The sequence below is a fragment of the Amphiprion ocellaris genome, chromosome 7 (assembly GCF_022539595.1).
Source record: "Amphiprion ocellaris isolate individual 3 ecotype Okinawa chromosome 7, ASM2253959v1, whole genome shotgun sequence".
Classification (NCBI taxonomy): domain Eukaryota; kingdom Metazoa; phylum Chordata; class Actinopteri; family Pomacentridae; genus Amphiprion; species Amphiprion ocellaris.
The window spans coordinates 3,030,237-3,051,174 of record NC_072772.1 but is presented as its reverse complement, the minus strand read 5'-3'; the positions used below and the strand labels follow the sequence as shown (position 1 = coordinate 3,051,174).

The 20,938-nt window shown below is 39.9% G+C and overlaps 4 protein-coding genes across 4 annotated transcripts; all 4 read left to right on the top strand.

Annotated features, from left to right (window-relative positions):
* The first annotated feature begins 68 nt into the window (after window positions 1-68).
* Window positions 69-4,265, top strand: LOC111589091 (extracellular calcium-sensing receptor-like). The gene is made up of 6 exons (XM_055011933.1): window positions 69-317; window positions 473-758; window positions 923-1,717; window positions 1,843-2,070; window positions 2,198-2,321; window positions 3,003-4,265. The coding sequence occupies exons 1-6, from the start codon at window positions 85-87 to the stop codon at window positions 3,908-3,910; spliced, it is 2,574 nt and encodes an 857-aa protein (XP_054867908.1). The 5' UTR covers window positions 69-84; the 3' UTR covers window positions 3,911-4,265.
* A 99-nt stretch (window positions 4,266-4,364) lies between these two features.
* Window positions 4,365-8,771, top strand: LOC111589089 (extracellular calcium-sensing receptor-like). Its single transcript, XM_055011932.1, has 6 exons — window positions 4,365-4,613; window positions 4,716-5,013; window positions 5,178-5,972; window positions 6,098-6,325; window positions 6,477-6,600; window positions 7,637-8,771. Exons 1-6 carry the CDS (start codon window positions 4,381-4,383, stop codon window positions 8,542-8,544), a joined length of 2,586 nt encoding a protein of 861 aa, XP_054867907.1. The 5' UTR covers window positions 4,365-4,380; the 3' UTR covers window positions 8,545-8,771.
* A 272-nt stretch (window positions 8,772-9,043) lies between these two features.
* On the top strand, window positions 9,044-14,127 carry LOC111589090 (extracellular calcium-sensing receptor-like). Its single transcript, XM_055011931.1, has 6 exons — window positions 9,044-9,247; window positions 9,391-9,688; window positions 9,853-10,647; window positions 10,773-11,000; window positions 11,152-11,275; window positions 12,312-14,127. The coding sequence occupies exons 1-6, from the start codon at window positions 9,171-9,173 to the stop codon at window positions 13,217-13,219; spliced, it is 2,430 nt and encodes an 809-aa protein (XP_054867906.1). The 5' UTR covers window positions 9,044-9,170; the 3' UTR covers window positions 13,220-14,127.
* A 269-nt stretch (window positions 14,128-14,396) lies between these two features.
* LOC111589092 (extracellular calcium-sensing receptor-like) lies at window positions 14,397-17,722 on the top strand. The gene is made up of 6 exons (XM_023299806.3): window positions 14,397-14,633; window positions 14,731-15,019; window positions 15,166-15,978; window positions 16,062-16,289; window positions 16,423-16,546; window positions 16,680-17,722. The coding sequence occupies exons 1-6, from the start codon at window positions 14,434-14,436 to the stop codon at window positions 17,597-17,599; spliced, it is 2,574 nt and encodes an 857-aa protein (XP_023155574.2). The 5' UTR covers window positions 14,397-14,433; the 3' UTR covers window positions 17,600-17,722.
* The last annotated feature ends 3,216 nt before the right edge of the window (window positions 17,723-20,938 follow it).

Genomic DNA, 20,938 nt, shown 5'->3' with positions numbered 1-20,938 from the left:
CAAAATGTATAAATACCAGTGCAAGTCTTCATTTACAGAAAGGTAGAAGTAATGCCACCCAGTGGTTTAGTTCTTTGTGACAGCATGACGTCCACACAGAGGTGGCCGGAGCAGGGTTGGGCACTTTTACAGCTGTTGCTGGTGGTGTTGTTGTCTCAAGCTGAGGAGCCAGTGTGCAGGCAGAGAGGGGATCCTGAGAGCCCTCAATTATTTAAGCACGGAGACATTATATTGGGGGGAACGTTTTCTTTTCACAGCAGGTGGAAGGACAGACAGGAGACCTACATGCACAGACCTCTGCCGCTGGAATGCACCAGGTAAAATACAAGATAAAATTCACTTTAGATTTACAGTGTGTTCCTTTCTGTGTTTCAATACCAAAGAATGTTTCATTTAATACTGTCTCTATTTTAAGAGGAAACTAATATAATTCAAATTGTTTCTGACTGTTTGAATCCAGTTTGAATTTCAGAGAGTTCCAGTTTGCTCAGTCCATGCTTTTTGCCATTGAGGAGATAAACAACAGCACAGACCTGCTGCCTGGCGTCTCTCTTGGATATAAAATCTATGACACTTGTGGCTCCATTGCCAGAAGTGTACGAGTTGCTCTGGCTTTGACTAATGGGAATGAAATTGTGTCTGCACCCTCTGAGGAACCTTGTACCAAACCTGCACAAGTGCAGGCCATCATGGGAGAAACATCTTCCTCTCCTACCACAGCAATAGCTACTGTCATTGGACCCTTTCATATACCAATGGTGGGTAAATAGGTCAAAATGTAACTATGTTTATGAAAAGTGATGATTATTCTATATTTCTGCAGCTCCTCTGAGCGAATGTGACTGTGTGAATGTTTTTGATTTTACATCTTCATCTTATAGCATTTATCTTTTTCATTTCAATTCTTTTTTTTCTCCTGTAGATCAGCCACTTTGCCACATGTGCTTGTCTGAGTGACAAAAGCAAATACCCATCCTTCCTCAGAACGATACCCAGCGACTACTACCAGAGCAGAGCTCTGGCCCAGTTGGTCAAGCACTTTGGTTGGACTTGGGTTGGAGCTATTAGAGCAAATAATGATTATGGCAATAATGGCATGGCTACATTCATAGAGATTGCACAGCAGCTGGATATCTGTCTGGAGTACTCTGTGTCATTTTTTAGAACAGATCCATCTGACAAGATGCAAAAGATGATTGAAATTATCAAGGCTTCAACCTCGAGAGTGATTGTTGCGTTCCTGTCCCAGATGGACATGGATGTGTTAATACATGAGCTGTCGCACCACAACCTGACAGGATACCAGTGGGTAGGCAGTGAGGGCTGGATTTTTGATTCCCAAACAGCAGCAACAGATAAATATCACATCCTAGATGGAGCCATTGGCCTTTCCATCCCCAAAGCACATGTCAGCGGCCTGAAGGCCTTCATGATGAATGTGAAGCCGCTGAATTCGTCAAATAATAAAATGTTCACAGAGTTCTGGGAAACATTATTTAGCTGTAAATTCAATCAGTCAAAGTCCTCAGCAGAGATTCAGAGAGACTGTACTGGACAGGAAGACCTGACAGGAGTTCAGAACAGCTTCACTGATATGTCACTCATGCCGATCTTCAACAACGTCTATAAGGGAGTGTATGCAGTGGCTCATGCACTTCACAGCATGCTCAGCTGTAACAAAACATGCACCAAGGACTTACAGCTAGATCCAATCACGGTGAGCTCAATGGCAATTAAAATATTAACTTTGACACTGAGTAACATTGAAAAAGACATTGTAGTTGGTGCATTATGTCCTTGTGCTTTTTAAGTAATTACCTGAATGAATACACATCTTCTTAGATTTTGCAGCACATACAAAACATTCACTTCAAAACAAAAGACGGAGAGGAGGTCTACTTTAATGAGAATGGAGATCCTGCAGCAAAATATGAAATCATAAACTGGCAGCCGAGAGAAAAGGGAATTGTGGACTTTGTCAGTGTTGGTCTTTATGATGCATCATTATCTGCAGACAAACAGCTCAATCTGCAAAATACATCTTTAATTTGGGCACAGAACTCACAACAGGTAAGCAACCTAGCATATATTATTTAATGTGTACAATTTATTTATTATTTCATAATAATTGGTTCTGATTTAACAGCGGCTTGTAGAAGCAACATACATTTTTCTCACATTGTTTTTGCTCATGCAGGTACCTGTGTCAGTTTGCAGTGAGAAATGTCCCCCAGGAACTCGAAAGGTTCTCCAGAAAGGAAAACCTGTCTGCTGCTATGACTGCATAAGATGTGCAGAGGGAGAAATCAGCAACATCACAGGTTTACTAATATTTATTGAAAGGATTTCAGCTATAATGTAGCACAACAAGCCAGTTGCATGGATAAATCCCCGTATATAACTATGTGAGGGTTATGCTGTATCTTTTCTACAAATATACCAAATATACCAAACAGAGTTTCAGAAATTGCCATATTAAATTATAAACACCAACGAACTACAAATCAAGGTTCAACTGCATGTGAAGAAATAATCTGATTTGAAATTTTTGCCTACATTGTTTTTGAATGGAAATATCATGGCGGGGGGTGGGGGGGGGACATTAATGCAGTGTGTTTTGTTTTTGTCTGTGAATGTTTTGTGAGGTTTTGTTTTTCAAGCAATACTCATTAATCATAAACCTTGGTTCATTAGTAACCCAGAATACACAAAACCCAGGATAATATATTCTTTTTTCCCCTTAATTGAACATTCAACTTCCCAGGATTCTTGCAGTGTGGCCCTAACAATGCACAATAGTAACCTGAGATATCTAATAATGAAATTGACTGCATTCACAATGATCAAAAAATGGTTCTATTTGAATTTTTGTCACAGTATCATAATGGTATATCTGGAGATAGTGTTGCACGAGCATTACATGGACAGAATAGATGCAAACACAGAAGTATGAGACAAATCCACTCAGCAAATCTAACATCTGCTTCAATATTCATTTTCAGATTCTGTCACCTGTACAAGATGTCCTCCTGAATTCTGGTCAAATAACAGAAGAGATGCCTGTATAAAGAAGGAGGCAGTGTTTCTGTCATTTGAAGAAATTATGGGAGCTCTGCTCACTACAGCGTCTTTATTTGGAACATGCATGACTGCAATTGTGGCATATATTTTCTTCAGAAACAGAAAAACTCCAATCGTCAGGGCAAACAACTCTGAGTTGAGCTTCCTGCTGCTGTTCTCTTTAACTCTGTGCTTCCTGTGCTCTCTGACCTTCATCGGTCGACCCTCTGAGTGGTCCTGCATGCTGAGACACACAGCGTTCGGCATCACCTTCGTCCTCTGCATCTCTTGTGTTTTGGGGAAAACGATGGTGGTTTTGATGGCCTTCAGGGCGACTCTTCCAGGCAGTAATGTGATGAAATGGTTCGGGCCTACACAGCAGAGACTCAGTGTTCTGGGAGTCACTCTTATACAAATTATCATTTGTATCCTCTGGTTAATAATTTCTCCTCCTTTTCCATCAATGAATTTTAAGGAATTTAAGGACAAAATCATCTTAGAGTGTGCTCTGGGCTCAGCTGTTGGCTTCTGGGCCGTGCTGGGGTACATCGGACTTCTGGCTGTGCTATGTTTCATTTGTGCTTTTCTGGCTCGAAAGCTGCCTGATAATTTTAATGAGGCCAAATTCATCACCTTCAGCATGTTGATATTCTGTGCAGTGTGGATCACTTTTATCCCAGCGTATGTCAGCTCTCCTGGGAAGTTCAGTGTTGCTGTAGAGATATTTGCTATTCTGGCCTCCAGTTTTGGACTTTTAATTTGCATCTTTATCCCCAAATGCTACATCATCTTACTGAGACCAGAGAAGAATACAAAAAAGAATATGATGGGGAAGGGGGCAATAAAATGATTCTGAAAATGATACAATGATTGAAGTCATTTAATACTGTGATGATTTTGACATTTTCACTTGTTATCCCTCTGAAATCTAAGACTCATGAAAGGCATGATATGTATTTTAAAAACTGCCAACATTATAACATTTGTCAGAGCAAGAACCTGTAAAACAGAAAAAAGATAATAGAATTTTTAGCTCTGATGGGCCCAGAAGTACTAATTTGTGACATGCCTCTCAGTTGGAAAACTCAAGCAAACAAATCTTTAAATCATGGTAATTCATTTCTAAATGTATATTGTTGCTTGATAACACTCATGCAAAACATCTTTAATAAAAACCTGTCACTAAGTCCTTCCTCTCACTCCACCTTGTTCTATAAATATACATTTTTCCTGCTCCAAAATGTATAAATACCAGTGCAAGTCTTCATTTACAGAAAGGTAGAAGTAATGCCACCCAGTGGTTTAGTTCTTTGTGACAGCATGACGTCCACACAGAGGTGGCCGGAGCAGGGTTGGGCACTTTTACAGCTGTTGCTGGTGGTGTTGTTGTCTCAAGCTGAGGAGCCAGTGTGCAGGCAGAGAGGGGATCCTGAGAGCCCTCAATTATTTAAGCACGGAGACATTATATTGGGGGGAACGTTTTCTTTTCACAGCAGGTGGAAGGACAGACAGGAGACCTACATGCACAAACCTCTGCCGCTGGAATGCACCAGGTAAAATACAAGATAAAATTCAGTTAATGCTTCATTTAATACTGTCTCTATTTTAAGAGGAAACTAATATAATTCAAATTGTTTCCAACTGTTTGAATCCAGTTTGAATTTCAGAGACTTCCAGTTTGCTCAGTCTATGCTTTTTGCCATTGAGGAGATAAACAACAGCACAGACCTGCTGCCTGGCGTCTCTCTTGGATATAAAATCTATGACACTTGTGGCTCCATTGCCAGAAGTGTACGAGTTGCTCTGACTTTGACTAATGGGAATGAAATTGTGTCTGCACCCTCTGAGGAACCTTGTACCAAACCTGCACAAGTGCAGGCCATCATGGGAGAAACATCTTCCTCTCCTACCACAGCAATAGCTACTGTCATTGGACCCTTTCATATACCAATGGTGGGTAAATAGGTCAAAATGTAACTATGTTTATGAAAAATGATGATTATTCTATATTTCTGCAGCTCCTCTGGGCAAATGTGACTGTGTGAATGTTTTTGATTTTACATCTTCATCTTATAGCATTTATCTTTTTCATTTCAATTCTTTTTTTTCTCCTGTAGATCAGCCACTTTGCCACATGTGCTTGTCTGAGTGACAAAAGCAAATACCCATCCTTCCTCAGAACGATACCCAGCGACTACTACCAGAGCAGAGCTCTGGCTCAGTTGGTCAAGCACTTTGGTTGGACTTGGGTTGGAGCTATTAGAGCAAATAATGATTATGGCAATAATGGCATGGCTACATTCATAGAGATTGCACAGCAGCTGGACATCTGTCTGGAGTACTCTGTGTCATTTTTTAGAACAGATCCATCTGACAAGATACAAAAGATGATTGAAATTATCAAGGCTTCAACCTCGAGAGTGATTGTTGCGTTCCTGTCCCACATGGACATGGATGTGTTAATACATGAGCTGTCGCACCACAACCTGATAGGATACCAGTGGGTAGGCAGTGAGGGCTGGATTTTTGATTCCCAAACAGCAGCAACAGATAAATATCACATCCTAGATGGAGCCATTGGCCTTTCCATCCCCAAAGCACATGTCAGCGGCCTGAAGGCCTTCATGATGAATGTGAAGCCGCTGAATTCGTCAAATAATAAAATGTTCACAGAGTTCTGGGAAACATTATTTAGCTGTAAATTCAATCAGTCAAAGTCCTCAGCAGAGATTCAGAGAGACTGTACTGGACAGGAAGACCTGACAGGAGTTCAGAACAGCTTCACTGATATGTCACTCATGCCGATCTTCAACAACGTCTATAAGGGAGTGTATGCAGTGGCTCATGCACTTCACAGCATGCTCAGCTGTAACAAAACATGCACCAAGGACTTACAGCTAGATCCAATCACGGTGAGCTCAATGGCAATTAAAATATTAACTTTGACACTGAGTAACATTGAAAAAGACATTGTAGTTGGTGCATTATGTCCTTGTGCTTTTTAAGTAATTACCTGAATGAATACACATCTTCTTAGATTTTGCAGCACATACAAAACATTCACTTCAAAACAAAAGACGGAGAGGAGGTCTACTTTAATGAGAATGGAGATCCTGCAGCAAAATATGAAATCATAAACTGGCAGCCAAGAGAAAAGGGAATTGTGGACTTTGTCAGTGTTGGTCTTTATGATGCATCATTATCTGCAGACAAACAGCTCAATCTGCAAAATACATCTTTAATTTGGGCACAGAACTCACAGCAGGTAAGCTGTCAAGTGATTACTGTATTAGATATTTACATTATATTAAAGTTGATTTGTTACTCTGTAATATTCACTTCTGATACATCAAAGTTTATAAGAGAGGCTTGTAGAAGCAACATACATTTTTCTCACATTGTTTTTGCTCATGCAGGTACCTGTGTCAGTTTGCAGTGAGAAATGTCCCCCAGGAACTCGAAAGGTTCTCCAGAAAGGAAAACCTGTCTGCTGCTATGACTGCATAAGATGTGCAGAGGGAGAAATCAGCAACATCACAGGTTTACTAATATTTATTGAAAGGATTTCAGCTGCAATGTAGCACAACACAGTTATCATGATCACGTCTCAACTGTAAGAAACTTTAAGAACATGGAAGAATGAGAGAGTGAAAATTATATAATTATTCACTTATATGTTTTTCTACAAATATGTCAAACAAAGCCTGAAGAATTGCCAAATGAAATTCTGCACACCAACTGAATTGCAAATTGAGATTAACCACACATGAGGAAATCATTTGATCTGAGATTTCTGTCTACGTTTGTTTGTGTTTGAAAACAAAAACCCAGACATAACATCATGGGGATTGATGCAGTTTGCTTTGTTTTCATTTCCAAATGTCTTGAAGCAGTACTCACTAAGCACACACCTTGCCTCATTAGGAAACCAGGAATACATGAAACCTAGAGTAATTCATTCTTTTCTTCCTATTTAAACACTCAACTCCCCAGGATTCTTCCAAATGTGTCTTTGAAACATTTGTGTTCAAGAAAAAAATACATGAGTGTATCAAACAGCTGTTGACATGTCTGATTATGTTACTGAACTTGTGGTTTTGATTTTGCAAAGGAAGTTGTACCTGGAGCGACTGGTGATGAGGAATTTATTCATTTATTAAATTTATGAATCAGACAATTTTGAAGCTGAAGCAGAATATGGAAAAGCTATTCTGGATGCCCTAAATGGTTAGAAAAAATGGTCAAAATATTGTAAATGCATTCCCAGAAGAGGTTTTGACTAACAGGAGAATCTGTCATAGCTGCTCCTGTGAAAGCAGTTTTCTAGGCCAACTTTCCAAGTAGAGGATCTACAAGATTTGAGCACTATCCGTGAAAATGAAAATGAAATGGAAGAAAAAGCAATAAATCTTTAGTTTGTTCACAGTCAGAGCCACAGGCTGAAAAAAACAGCCTGCTGTCTATCCTCTGGTAATTTTATAACATCAGCATTACATGGACAGAATAGATGCAAACACAGAAGTATGAGACAAATCCACTCAGCAAATCTAACATCTGCTTCAATATTCATTTTCAGATTCTGTCACCTGTACAAGATGTCCTCCTGAATTCTGGTCAAATAACAGAAGAGATGCCTGTATAAAGAAGGAGGCAGTGTTTCTGTCATTTGAAGAAATTATGGGAGCTCTGCTCACTACAGCGTCTTTATTTGGAACATGCATGACTGCACTTGTGGCATATATTTTCTTCAGAAACAGAAAAACTCCAATCGTCAGGGCAAACAACTCTGAGTTGAGCTTCCTGCTGCTGTTCTCTTTAACTCTGTGCTTCCTGTGCTCTCTGACCTTCATCGGTCGACCCTCTGAGTGGTCCTGCATGCTGAGACACACAGCGTTCGGCATCACCTTCGTCCTCTGCATCTCTTGTGTTTTGGGGAAAACGATGGTGGTTTTGATGGCCTTCAGGGCGACTCTTCCAGGCAGTAATGTGATGAAATGGTTCGGGCCTGCACAGCAGAGACTCAGTGTTCTGGGAGTCACTCTTATACAAATTATCATTTGTATCCTCTGGTTAATAATTTCTCCTCCTTTTCCATCAATGAATTTTAAGGAATTTAAGGACAAAATCATCTTAGAGTGTGCTCTGGGCTCAGCTGTTGGCTTCTGGGCCGTGCTGGGGTACATCGGACTTCTGGCTGTGCTATGTTTCATTTGTGCTTTTCTGGCTCGAAAGCTGCCTGATAATTTTAATGAGGCCAAATTCATCACCTTCAGCATGTTGATATTCTGTGCAGTGTGGATCACTTTTATCCCAGCGTATGTCAGCTCTCCTGGGAAGTTCAGTGTTGCTGTAGAGATATTTGCTATTCTGGCCTCCAGTTTTGGACTTTTAATTTGCATCTTTATCCCCAAATGCTACATCATCTTACTGAGACCAGAGAAGAATACAAAAAAGAATATGATGGGGAAGGGGGCAATAAAATGATTCTGAAAATGATACAATGATTGAAGTCATTTAATACTGTGATGATTTTGACATTTTCACTTGTTATCCCTCTGAAATCTAAGACTCATGAAAGGCATGATATGTATTTTAAAAACTGCCAACATTATAACATTTGTCAGAGCAAGAACCTGTAAAACAGAAAAAAGATAATAGAATTTTTAGCTCTGATGGGCCCAGAAGTACTAATTTGTGACATGCCTCTCAGTTGGAAAACTCAAGCAAACAAATCTTTAAATCATGGTAATTCATTTCTAAATGTATATTGTTGCTTGATAACACTCATGCAAAACATCTTTAATAAAAATCTGTCACTAAGTCCTTCCTCTCACTCCACCTTGTTCTATAAATATACATTTTTCCTGCTCCAAAATGTATAAATACCAGTGCAAGTCTTCATTTACAGAAAGGTAGAAGTAATGCCACCCAGTGGTTTAGTTCTTTGTGACAGCATGACGTCCACACAGAGGTGGCCGGAGCAGGGTTGGGCACTTTTACAGCTGTTGCTGGTGGTGTTGTTGTCTCAAGCTGAGGAGCCAGTGTGCAGGCAGAGAGGGGATCCTGAGAGCCCTCAATTATTTAAGGACGGAGACATTATATTGGGGGGAATGTTGTCTTTTCACAGCAGGTGGAAGGACAGACAGGAGACCTACATGCACAAACCTCTGCCGCTGGAATGCACCAGGTAAAATACAAGATAAAATTCACTTTAGATTTACAGTGTGTTCCTTTCTGTGTTTCAATACCAAAGAATGTTTCATTTAATACTGTCTCTATTTTAAGAGGAAACTAATATAATTCAAATTGTTTCTGACTGTTTGAATCCAGTTTGAATTTCAGAGAGTTCCAGTTTGCTCAGTCTATGCTTTTTGCCATTGAGGAGATAAACAACAGCACAGACCTGCTGCCTGGCGTCTCTCTTGGATATAAAATCTATGACACTTGTGGCTCCATTGCCAGAAGTGTACGAGTTGCTCTGGCTTTGACTAATGGGAATGAAATTGTGTCTGCACCCTCTGAGGAACCTTGTACCAAACCTGCACAAGTGCAGGCCATCATGGGAGAAACATCTTCCTCTCCTACCACAGCAATAGCTACTGTCATTGGACCCTTTCATATACCAATGGTGGGTAAATAGGTCAAAATGTAACTATATTTATGAAAAGTGATGATTATTCTATATTTCTGCAGCTCCTCTGGGCAAATGTGACTGTGTGAATGTTTTTGATTTTACATCTTCATCTTGTAGCATTTATCTTTTTCATTTCAATTCTTTTTTTTCTCCTGTAGATCAGCCACTTTGCCACATGTGCTTGTCTGAGTGACAAAAGCAAATACCCATCCTTCCTCAGAACGATACCCAGCGACTACTACCAGAGCAGAGCTCTGGCCCAGTTGGTCAAGCACTTTGGTTGGACTTGGGTTGGAGCTATTAGAACAAATGATGATTATGGCAATAATGGCATGGCTACATTCATAGAGATTGCACAGCAGCTGGATATCTGTCTGGAGTACTCTGTGTCATTTTTTAGAACAGATCCATCTGACAAGATACAAAAGATGATTGAAATTATCAAGGCTTCAACCTCGAGAGTGATTGTTGCGTTCCTGTCCCACATGGACATGGATGTGTTAATACATGAGCTGTCGCACCACAACCTGACAGGATACCAGTGGGTAGGCAGTGAATCCTGGATCTTTGATTCCCAAATAGCAGCAATAGATGAACATCACATTCTGGATGGAGCCATCGGCCTTTCCATCCCCAAAGCACATGTCAGCGGCCTGAAGGCCTTCATGATGAATGTGAAGCCGCTGAATTCGTCAAATAATAAAATGTTCACAGAGTTCTGGGAAACATTATTTAGCTGTAAATTCAATCAGTCAAAGTCCTCAGCAGAGATTCAGAGAGACTGTACTGGACAGGAAGACCTGACAGGAGTTCAGAACAGCTTCACTGATATGTCACTCATGCCGATCTTCAACAACGTCTATAAGGGAGTGTATGCAGTGGCTCATGCACTTCACAGCATGCTCAGCTGTAACAAAACATGCACCAAGGACTTACAGCTAGATCCAATCACGGTGAGCTCAATGGCAATTAAAATATTAACTTTGACACTGAGTAACATTGAAAAAGACATTGTAGTTGGTGCATTATGTCCTTGTGCTTTTTAAGTAATTACCTGAATGAATACACATCTTCTTAGATTTTGCAGCACATACAAAACATTCACTTCAAAACAAAAGACGGAGAGGAGGTCTACTTTAATGAGAATGGAGATCCTGCAGCAAAATATGAAATCATAAACTGGCAGCCAAGAGAAAAGGGAATTGTGGACTTTGTCAGTGTTGGTCTTTATGATGCATCATTATCTGCAGACAAACAGCTCAATCTGCAAAATACATCTTTAATTTGGGCACAGAACTCACAGCAGGTAAGCTGTCAAGTGATTACTGTATTAGATATTTACATTATATTAAAGTTGATTTGTTACTCTGTAATATTCACTTCTGATACATCAAAGTTTATAAGAGAGGCTTGTAAAAGCAACATACATTTTTCTCACATTGTTTTTGCTCATGCAGGTACCTGTGTCAGTTTGCAGTGAGAAATGTCCCCCAGGAACTCGAAAGGTTCTCCAGAAAGGAAAACCTGTCTGCTGCTATGACTGCATAAGATGTGCAGAGGGAGAAATCAGCAACATCACAGGTTTACTAATATTTATTGAAAGGATTTCAGCTGCAATGTAGCACAACACAGTTATCATGATCACGTCTCAACTGTAAGAAACTTTAAGAACATGGAAGAATGAGAGAGTGAAAATTATATAATTATTCACTTATATGTTTTTCTACAAATATGTCAAACAAAGCCTGAAGAATTGCCAAATGAAATTCTGCACACCAACTGAATTGCAAATTGAGATTAACCACACATGAGGAAATCATTTGATCTGAGATTTCTGTCTACGTTTGTTTGTGTTTGAAAACAAAAACCCAGACATAACATCATGGGGATTGATGCAGTTTGCTTTGTTTTCATTTCCAAATGTCTTGAAGCAGTACTCACTAAGCACACACCTTGCCTCATTAGGAAACCAGGAATACATGAAACCTAGAGTAATTCATTCTTTTCTTCCTATTTAAACACTCAACTCCCCAGGATTCTTCCAAATGTGTCTTTGAAACATTTGTGTTCAAGAAAAAAATACATGAGTGTATCAAACAGCTGTTGACATGTCTGATTATGTTACTGAACTTGTGGTTTTGATTTTGCAAAGGAAGTTGTACCTGGAGCGACTGGTGATGAGGAATTTATTCATTTATTAAATTTATGAATCAGACAATTTTGAAGCTGAAGCAGAATATGGAAAAGCTATTCTGGATGCCCTAAATGGTTAGAAAAAATGGTCAAAATATTGTAAATGCATTCCCAGAAGAGGTTTTGACTAACAGGAGAATCTGTCATAGCTGCTCCTGTGAAAGCAGTTTTCTAGGCCAACTTTCCAAGTAGAGGATCTACAAGATTTGAGCACTATCCGTGAAAATGAAAATGAAATGGAAGAAAAAGCAATAAATCTTTAGTTTGTTCACAGTCAGAGCCACAGGCTGAAAAAAACAGCCTGCTGTCTATCCTCTGGTAATTTTATAACATCAGCATTACATGGACAGAATAGATGCAAACACAGAAGTATGAGACAAATCCACTCAGCAAATCTAACATCTGCTTCAATATTCATTTTCAGATTCTGTCACCTGTACAAGATGTCCTCCTGAATTCTGGTCAAATAACAGAAGAGATGCCTGTATAAAGAAGGAGGCAGTGTTTCTGTCATTTGAAGAAATTATGGGAGCTCTGCTCACTACAGCGTCTTTATTTGGAACATGCATGACTGCACTTGTGGCATATATTTTCTTCAGAAACAGAAAAACTCCAATCGTCAGGGCAAACAACTCTGAGTTGAGCTTCCTGCTGCTGTTCTCTTTAACTCTGTGCTTCCTGTGCTCTCTGACCTTCATCGGTCGACCCTCTGAGTGGTCCTGCATGCTGAGACACACAGCGTTCGGCATCACCTTCGTCCTCTGCATCTCTTGTGTTTTGGGGAAAACGATGGTGGTTTTGATGGCCTTCAGGGCGACTCTTCCAGGCAGTAATGTGATGAAATGGTTCGGGCCTGCACAGCAGAGACTCAGTGTTCTGGGAGTCACTCTTATACAAATTATCATTTGTATCCTCTGGTTAATAATTTCTCCTCCTTTTCCATCAATGAATTTTAAGGAATTTAAGGACAAAATCATCTTAGAGTGTGCTCTGGGCTCAGCTGTTGGCTTCTGGGCCGTGCTGGGGTACATCGGACTTCTGGCTGTGCTATGTTTCATTTGTGCTTTTCTGGCTCGAAAGCTGCCTGATAATTTTAATGAGGCCAAATTCATCACCTTCAGCATGTTGATATTCTGTGCAGTGTGGATCACTTTTATCCCAGCGTATGTCAGCTCTCCTGGGAAGTTCAGTGTTGCTGTAGAGATATTTGCTATTCTGGCCTCCAGTTTTGGACTTTTAATTTGCATCTTTATCCCCAAATGCTACATCATCTTACTGAGACCAGAGAAGAATACAAAAAAGAATATGATGGGGAAGGGGGCAATAAAATGATTCTGAAAACAATGTAGTTATGAAGGAATTTTAGTGCCATGGACACTTTTTCATAATAGTTTGTTAATCCTCTGAACCCCAAAACTCCCAGGCATGTTGTCAGTCGAAAAGAAAAGCAAAAATGAAAGCACTTAGTGCAGCCAAAAACTGCAAAATTAGAATGAATCACTGAATCTTCAACTTTCTGATGGCCCGTCTCACCTGTCACATGCTATTCGGTCAGAAAATCCAACCAAATTTGAGCTGAACATAACAATATTACATCAAAATCACATTATTTTACAAGTCTCATTTAAAAAGTTAGGGAAAATAAGCCATGTGCACAAGATCATATGAAAAAAAAGAATTCTGACATCCTTGGTGCAAATGAGAAGGTAAATGATAAGTCTCCAAAATTTAGGGACTCTTAATTTGAACTGCAGGCTGTGTTAACAGAGCAGAAGCAACACATATTGAAACAAATTTCAAATATAAACAGTGAAACATCAATAGTAAGTAGAGCTTCCATTTTTTCCAGTATAGTAGCACCTGTGGGCACTTGGAAAGTGTTGCACTTGTTTATTCTAGTATTTTACAATTCATATTAATGAAATAATCAAAGAAATTAAACTTTATACGGTATATAATAAAGTCTAATTTTCTTTCCCTTCAAGAAAGACATTTTTGAGTTTTCTCTACTTCTAGCCAAGTTTGTCTTGATTCCATAGAGGTGGACAATTTTAGGTTACAGTAAAAAAATAAGCCCATGGAGAATTAAAATGTGACAGAAACTGGACTGAACCTGGGGTTCAGAAGCTTAACCAAACTGTCAAGTACAGACTTATCCTCAATTACTTAAAGATATGTCTTGTACTACTAGAATGTATATTCACTGTTATCTGATATCAAAAATGTAGCATCTAGTACAATATTAAAGACAACTTTAAATGATAATGTAAATACACCAGCCTAGATTCAAATTACTTTACATTTTACATTATATAATACGGATAAAATTGTAACCAAAGAATAATAATAAACGCACTTTCACAGACAAAAACATGTTTGGCTTATTTTGTTTGGTTCAATCGCCTGAGGCCGAGTTCAACCATGACAACTTCTCCACCTGTTGTTGAACATGTATAAAGCCCTGATGCCATGAGATGTGGAGCTGACTGGCCTGACCTTCAGAGCAGAGCAGAGCAGAGCAGAGCAGAGCAGAGCAGAGCAGAGCGATGCCTTCACTGTGGCTGCTCTTCGTGGCTCTACTGATGGAGAAGGGAGATTCTGTGTGTCGACTGCAGGGCTTTTCACAACCACCTGAACTCTTCCAGGATGGTCATCTGGTTATTGGAGGCATTTTTTCATTTCGCACAGGGCAGGATTATGTAGTCAACACATTTCAGACAATTCCAAAACTCAGAAAATGCAAAAAGTGTGTATTATTTTTTTTAATGATTTAAGTGTGTATGTGTATTTTGCTCTGTTGTTGTACCATTAACATGAATATATATCATTTCATTCTCTCCCAGCTTCAACTTCAGAGAATTCAAATTTGCTCAAGCAATGATCTTTGCTATAAATGAAATCAACAGAAATCCTGAAATGCTGCCTAATGTTAAACTTGGCTACAAGATTTATGGTAACTGTGGAACCATGGACATCCTGAGAGCTGCACTGGCGCTGATGAGTGGATTAAAGGAAGAATTCAGCGATGAGAACTGCACTAAACCAGAAACAGTGCAAGCTATCCTGGGACATTCAGGATCAAGACCGACTATTGCATTTGCACGGGTTGTTGGAAGGTTTCAAATACCTGTGGTAAGTCAAAGAAGGAGGGTAAATGAAACTAGTTAAAGTGTGCTATTTTAAACAGACAGTTTAGTGCTCTTTTCTGCAAAGGTATAACCACTACATGCAACAATGGTTCTGTTTGCTTAGTCATATGTTTGTATATCTCTTTGCAGATCAGCCACTTTGCCACCTGTGCCTGTCTGAGCAACAGAAAAGAGTATCCCACTTTTTTCAGAACTATTCCCAGTGACTACTACCAAAGCCGAGCACTGGCAAAGCTGGTCAGGCACTTTGGCTGGACTTGGGTTGGGGCTTTAGCTGTGGATAATGAGTATGGCTTCAATGGCATAGCAGCATTTATCCAAACAGCACAAGAATACGGAGTGTGCGTTGAGTATTCTGAAGCATTTTCCTCATCGGATCCACCTGAAACTCTGCAGAGAATAACACAGATCATTAAGCTCTCCACTTCCAAAGTGATCGTAGCTTTTATGTCTCACAGAGAAATTAAGCTGCTGTCTGCTGCGCTGTACAAACAGAACGTTACCGGTCTGCAGTGGATCGGCAGTGACGCCTGGATCACAGATCACTCTCTGACTGACAGTGAGGGACACAGCATCCTGGTGGGCTCGCTGGGCTTCACCGTCACCAGGGCTGAGATCCCCGGGCTGGGAGAGTATCTGAGACAGCTCCACCCCTCACAGTTCCCTGAAAGTCAGTTTGTCAGAGATTTCTGGGAAGATGTGTTTGACTGCTCTCTGAATCAAACTACAAACCCACAGAAACAGCCATGCAGCGGCTTTGAGAGCCTGCAAAATGTTGAATCAAAGTTCACTGATGTGTCTGAGCTCAGATTCACTAACAACATCTACAAATCAGTTTACGCAGTGGCTCACGCTCTTGACAACCTGATCAAATGTGATGAAGGTAAAAGGGCCTATCCTAACATGAGTTGTGCTGATGTCAGACACATCCAACCGTGGCAGGTGAGAAACTAACCAGATGATAGTGACAGAATAAAAACATAGCAAAAATCTGTGCATCTAATCCCTCTGTAATTTCGTTCTAGGTCTTGCACTATCTTGACACTATAAATTTCACGACTGGGGAAGGGGAAAGAGTTTATTTTGATGAAAATGGAGACTCACCGGCGAGATATGAACTCGTTAATTTACAGATTACAAACAGAGGAAACATGGAAGGAAAAACAGTTGGCATTTATGATGCTTCTCTTCCAGACAGTCACCAGTTTATCATGAACAGCATCCCAGTTGTTTGGGGAAATGGGCTGGCTGAGGTAAAGTGGTTTGGAATTCTCTTTACAGATTTACTGAAAACGGTTGCATCTTTATGACAAAGTTGTCTTATATCATTTCTGGATTTAAATGCACATGCAAATTGCACACAATATTCTTATGTGTGTGTCGAAGGTGCCTGTGTCAGTCTGCAGTGAGAAGTGTCTCCCAGGAACTCACAAAGTTCTCCAGAAAGGAAAACCAGTCTGCTGTTATGATTGCATACCCTGCCCGGCAGGCGAGATCACCAATTTAACAGGTAGATAAATGGCACACCAGTGTGTGCACACCTGCTGGAAAATGAAAAAGAAAATCAGAGAAGCAGTTTTAATTATTCCGTGTTGAAACCTTTTTCTACTCCATAATTCTCTGCCCTGTTTTTCTTTTCACAGATTCAATTCTCTGTCTGAAATGCCCACCAGAGTTCTGGTCCAACAAACGAAGAGATGCCTGCATCCCCAAAGCAATAGAATTCCTAGCGTATAATGAAATTCTGGGAACATTGCTTGCGTTATTTTCATTGCTGGGAGTTTTTCTAACTCTCATCACAACCCTAGTGTTCTACTGCCACAGAGAAACTCCTCTAGTACGAGCCAACAACTCAGAGCTGAGCTTCCTGCTGCTGTTCTCTTTAACTCTGTGCTTCCTGTGTTCTCTGACCTTCATCGGTCGACCCTCTGAGTGGTCCTGCATGCTGAGACACACAGCGTTCGGCATCACTTTTGCCCTCTGCATCTCTTGTGTTCTGGGGAAAACAATAGTGGTGTTAATGGCCTTTAAGGCTACACTTCCAGGCAGTAATGTGATGAAATGGTTCGGGCCTACTCAGCAGAGACTCAGTGTTTTGGCGTTTTCTCTTGTACAGGTTTTGATTTGCATACTTTGGCTGACAATCACTCCTCCCTTTCCTCTCATGAACATGGTGCTTTTTAAGGACACAATCATCTTGCAGTGTGATTTTGGCACAGCAATCGGTTACTGTGCTGTTTTGGGATACATAGGACTTCTCGCTGTGTTATGTTTTATAATTGCTTTTCTGGCTCGAAAGCTGCCTGATAATTTCAATGAAGCTAAATTCATCACCTTCAGCATGTTGATATTCTGTGCAGTGTGGGTTGCGTTTATCCCAGCGTATGTCAGCTCTCCTGGGAAGTTCACTGTAGCTGTGGAGATATTTGCTATTCTGGCCTCCAGTTATGGTCTACTTTTCTGCATTTTTCTGCCAAAATGTTTCATAATTTTGTTTAGACCGGAGCAGAACACTAAGAAGCACATAATGGGAAAAACATCAAATAGCGATATACATTATTAACAGTTTCAATATTTTTTGTTATTTTGTGCAATGTTCCTCTTGTGACTGAGCTGTCATCTGTGCTCACACTTTCTGTATTACAGTGTATGTTTCTGACACAGTGAATAAATTTTTATTACATGTTGTAAAGTTTTTTCTCTCATGTATATGTTCACCTCTGCACTCATTCACTACAAATAGAAAAGAGCTCAAAAGAGAACATTGTACATAAGCACAGCCCCAGCAACAATCTCAAATATATCCTAATGATGAAATTAGCTGCCCCAACTCTGAAAACATTTTTACTTTTAAAAATGTAGTAATGGTTAAGAAATAAATTATATTGTTGTATATTGCTTAGAGTTTGTCATCCCTCTCCCTCTTGTCTCTCTCGTCCCATGTTTCCTCTCTGTCCTTGTCTGGTACCTCTGGCTCCCTCTGTCTGTCTGCACCTGTTGATCTCTGTCTTTCTGCCTGTCTCACTCACCTGCCTGCACTCCTGATTAGTTATGAGAATCACCTGCACTGATCAGTCCATTGACCTCACCTGTCTGCAATTACACCGCCACTATTTAAACTCTGCTCATTTACTTGTTCTCTGTTGGACCACAGATTCTGTTTCCCTCCTGGATTCAGTTTCTTCCCATCAAGTCTGCTACCTCCTGTCTGCTTCCCCCATCCTGGATTTCCCCCACTTGGACTCTGTTTTGCTTCGACCTGTTCATGGATATTCCCCAGTCTTCTGTCTGCCAGTTTTGTTCCCCCACTAGCTTCTGGATTCCCCGAGCCTGCCTGCTTTGCCCCCTTAGTTCTGTTTTCCCCTGGTTTTGTAAGTTCATTGTTTTGTTATCTGGTTTAGTTTATTTCCTCCCCCCCCCCCCCCCCCCCCCCATAACAGCCTCAAGATACGTGAATGTGGTTTTGAGTTAGATACAGGAGCAGCCAAGTAGATGGAGTGCAGGTTTTTAGTGTAATGCTGCACTTACAAGTAGCTAAAATTGCTACAAACCTCTAACTGACTATCTATAGTTCAGGACAAATGTTTATGAACAATACAGTAAAAGTATATTACCTGGGAATGTATGTAATGTATGATAACACTATTAATGTAAGATAGGGGGCCTGCAAATAAACCAAATCAGATGCCACTGCTACTCTAAAGTTCAAAAACATAATGGAAAAAAAAGTTACACAAATGCAAACACAAAACAACACACAAAGAAAAACAGTGGAAGGTAAATAAGTCCCCATCTGTTGTATGCATGACTGTATTACCCAGTGGCTTGACTCCAATGGGACAGCTGCAGCACAGCCACAAAAAGCAGACACAAGAGAGTAAACATTGCAACAGATTGCTTCATGCTTTGACACAACAACAGGAACAACAGGTGGCACGTTGCTTTAAGTGGAAAAAATAGGGCCAACATTGATCAACATCTTTGTCACAACATGTAGCTGTTGGATGTTAATTCAATTAAGGCTGTGTTTTGAGCTTGCCCTCCCTCACATGCTTTCTTGTTATGTTGTTTTTCTGTTAGGTGTGATCTCAAGTGTACTGACCAATTTTTACCCAATGAGAAATCAAAATAAACTGTTTTGCATTGTACAATAATAAAAAAAAGACTGAAAATATGTATATTAACAATCTAATGTATTGTTAATGTAAGTGAAATGAAAGTTTTGCCTCATGACAAACAACAAAATAACACAACAAAATATATAAATTTAGAAAAGAACAAATCAAATTATTAGATGAATTTCAACTCGAGACAGAACCTAATGATTTACCACCAAACAAATATCTCTATTCCATCTTGACATTTGAAGTTTTGCAGCATCAACACAGATATTAATTGTTCTGCCTCAGCTTAGTTCATGAAGACATCAGCATCGTGGTGACAACACCTTATAGCTGAGAGTCACGAAATAATCGTTTAAGAAGTGAAGAGACCAACTTGACACTGAACTTGTTCAGGATCAGATATGGAATGTACAGCTTTAATACTGTCACTGTCACCTCTTATTCTGACCTCCGTACCGCTGACGTCGCCCATAATGTTCAGCTTAACATAATATCAAAGAAATAAGACATAAACAATACATACTTTGTGAGTGTTTCTAGTGCAAACTCTTAGATCGCTCTTCACCACACCCCCTTTTTTCTCCTTCTTTGGGACACTTACTACTAGGTCCATGAACATGAGCATGGGCCTGATCTAAGTTAAATATAGCATAATTAGAGAGGCTTATATACAGTATGCAGCACCTTTCTAAAGAACTCGAGTTAAACGAAGTGCTGAAAACAGGATAATGTCACAAAATCAATAAACATAAAATACTGAAATAATTAGGATCAACAGGAAAGCTGGTCCACCTAGTGCTGACTACAGGGGAGGGAAAACCTCCTGAGCCTCCTTGGGGTACAACACAAGCAGTCCTGTTTAATAAGTTTAATGAATGTGGCTCAAATCTGTCTAAACTTAAGGTTCTTCCTGTACCTATGATCCACCTCACCACCAGCTTTCATGAAAACAGACAGATGAACAAACAGCACTATTGAAAAATCTTGCTGAACTCTTGAAGTTGCAAAATTTTGCGGGTGTGTTGTTGTCATTCAAATGAAGGCAGAAGGTTCAGTGGTCCAAGACCTCAAGAACCCAAAGACTGGCACTGTGTCATTACAAGAGGATTGGAATTTTCTTTTTTCCTTCCCAGAGTGCTTGAAGGAAACACTTCGACTCCATTTACTGTCTGGGATGAAGTTCAGTTTTGTTTGACTGCATTTTATTTCCTTATTCGCTGGCTCTTTTACCTTATTTATGGAAAAATGCCACAGATTGTTTTCAAAACAATGTAACACACAGCATTTGGGTTCACCTTTATCAGTGGCATCTCTTGTGTATTGGGGGAAAGAACAATGATTTTAATGGCCTTTGGGAACACACCTTGTATTAATATGATTAAATGCTTTGGGCCTGCACAACAGGGAGTTTTCTGACTCTGACATTCTCATACAGATTTTGATTTGGCTAACAATCCTCATTTCCCTTCAAAAATATGAAACACTTTGAAGAGAACATTTTTCAGTGAAGATAAATTCATCACCTTTAGCATGTTGATTTTCTGCACAGTCTGGACCACTTTTATTGATGTTGATGTTGCAGAAACCAGTCTAGATTTGCATTGCATAACAATCCAAGTTCAATATATTTCACCAGACATTGCACAGAGTGAATGCTATATATATTCTAGACTCAATATGCAGAAACTGAAATATTTTAAGCCTTTATTTGTTTTAACTTTGATGCTAACAGCTTACAGCTTATGAACCCCTCCAACCAAACAAAATCAATCTCACAA

What these genes read in the sequence shown, in the direction of transcription:
- LOC111589091 (XM_055011933.1), top strand. Translation starts at nt 85, where the DNA reads ATGACGTCCACACAGAGGTGGCCGGAGCAGGGTTGGGCACTTTTACAG. An exon ending in GGGCACAGAACTCACAACAG is followed by an intron (nt 2,071 to 2,197) that starts GTAAGCAACCTA and finishes TTGCTCATGCAG; the next exon opens with GTACCTGTGTCAGTTTGCAG. An exon ending in AGAAATCAGCAACATCACAG is followed by an intron (nt 2,322 to 3,002) that starts GTTTACTAATAT and finishes ATTCATTTTCAG; the next exon opens with ATTCTGTCACCTGTACAAGA.
- LOC111589089 (XM_055011932.1), top strand. Translation starts at nt 4,381, where the DNA reads ATGACGTCCACACAGAGGTGGCCGGAGCAGGGTTGGGCACTTTTACAG. An exon ending in CTGCCGCTGGAATGCACCAG is followed by an intron (nt 4,614 to 4,715) that starts GTAAAATACAAG and finishes GTTTGAATCCAG; the next exon opens with TTTGAATTTCAGAGACTTCC. An exon ending in GACCCTTTCATATACCAATG is followed by an intron (nt 5,014 to 5,177) that starts GTGGGTAAATAG and finishes TTTCTCCTGTAG; the next exon opens with ATCAGCCACTTTGCCACATG.
- LOC111589090 (XM_055011931.1), top strand. Translation starts at nt 9,171, where the DNA reads ATGTTGTCTTTTCACAGCAGGTGGAAGGACAGACAGGAGACCTACATG. An exon ending in GACCCTTTCATATACCAATG is followed by an intron (nt 9,689 to 9,852) that starts GTGGGTAAATAG and finishes TTTCTCCTGTAG; the next exon opens with ATCAGCCACTTTGCCACATG. An exon ending in GGGCACAGAACTCACAGCAG is followed by an intron (nt 11,001 to 11,151) that starts GTAAGCTGTCAA and finishes TTGCTCATGCAG; the next exon opens with GTACCTGTGTCAGTTTGCAG.
- LOC111589092 (XM_023299806.3), top strand. Translation starts at nt 14,434, where the DNA reads ATGCCTTCACTGTGGCTGCTCTTCGTGGCTCTACTGATGGAGAAGGGA. An exon ending in GAAGGTTTCAAATACCTGTG is followed by an intron (nt 15,020 to 15,165) that starts GTAAGTCAAAGA and finishes ATCTCTTTGCAG; the next exon opens with ATCAGCCACTTTGCCACCTG. An exon ending in GACACATCCAACCGTGGCAG is followed by an intron (nt 15,979 to 16,061) that starts GTGAGAAACTAA and finishes ATTTCGTTCTAG; the next exon opens with GTCTTGCACTATCTTGACAC.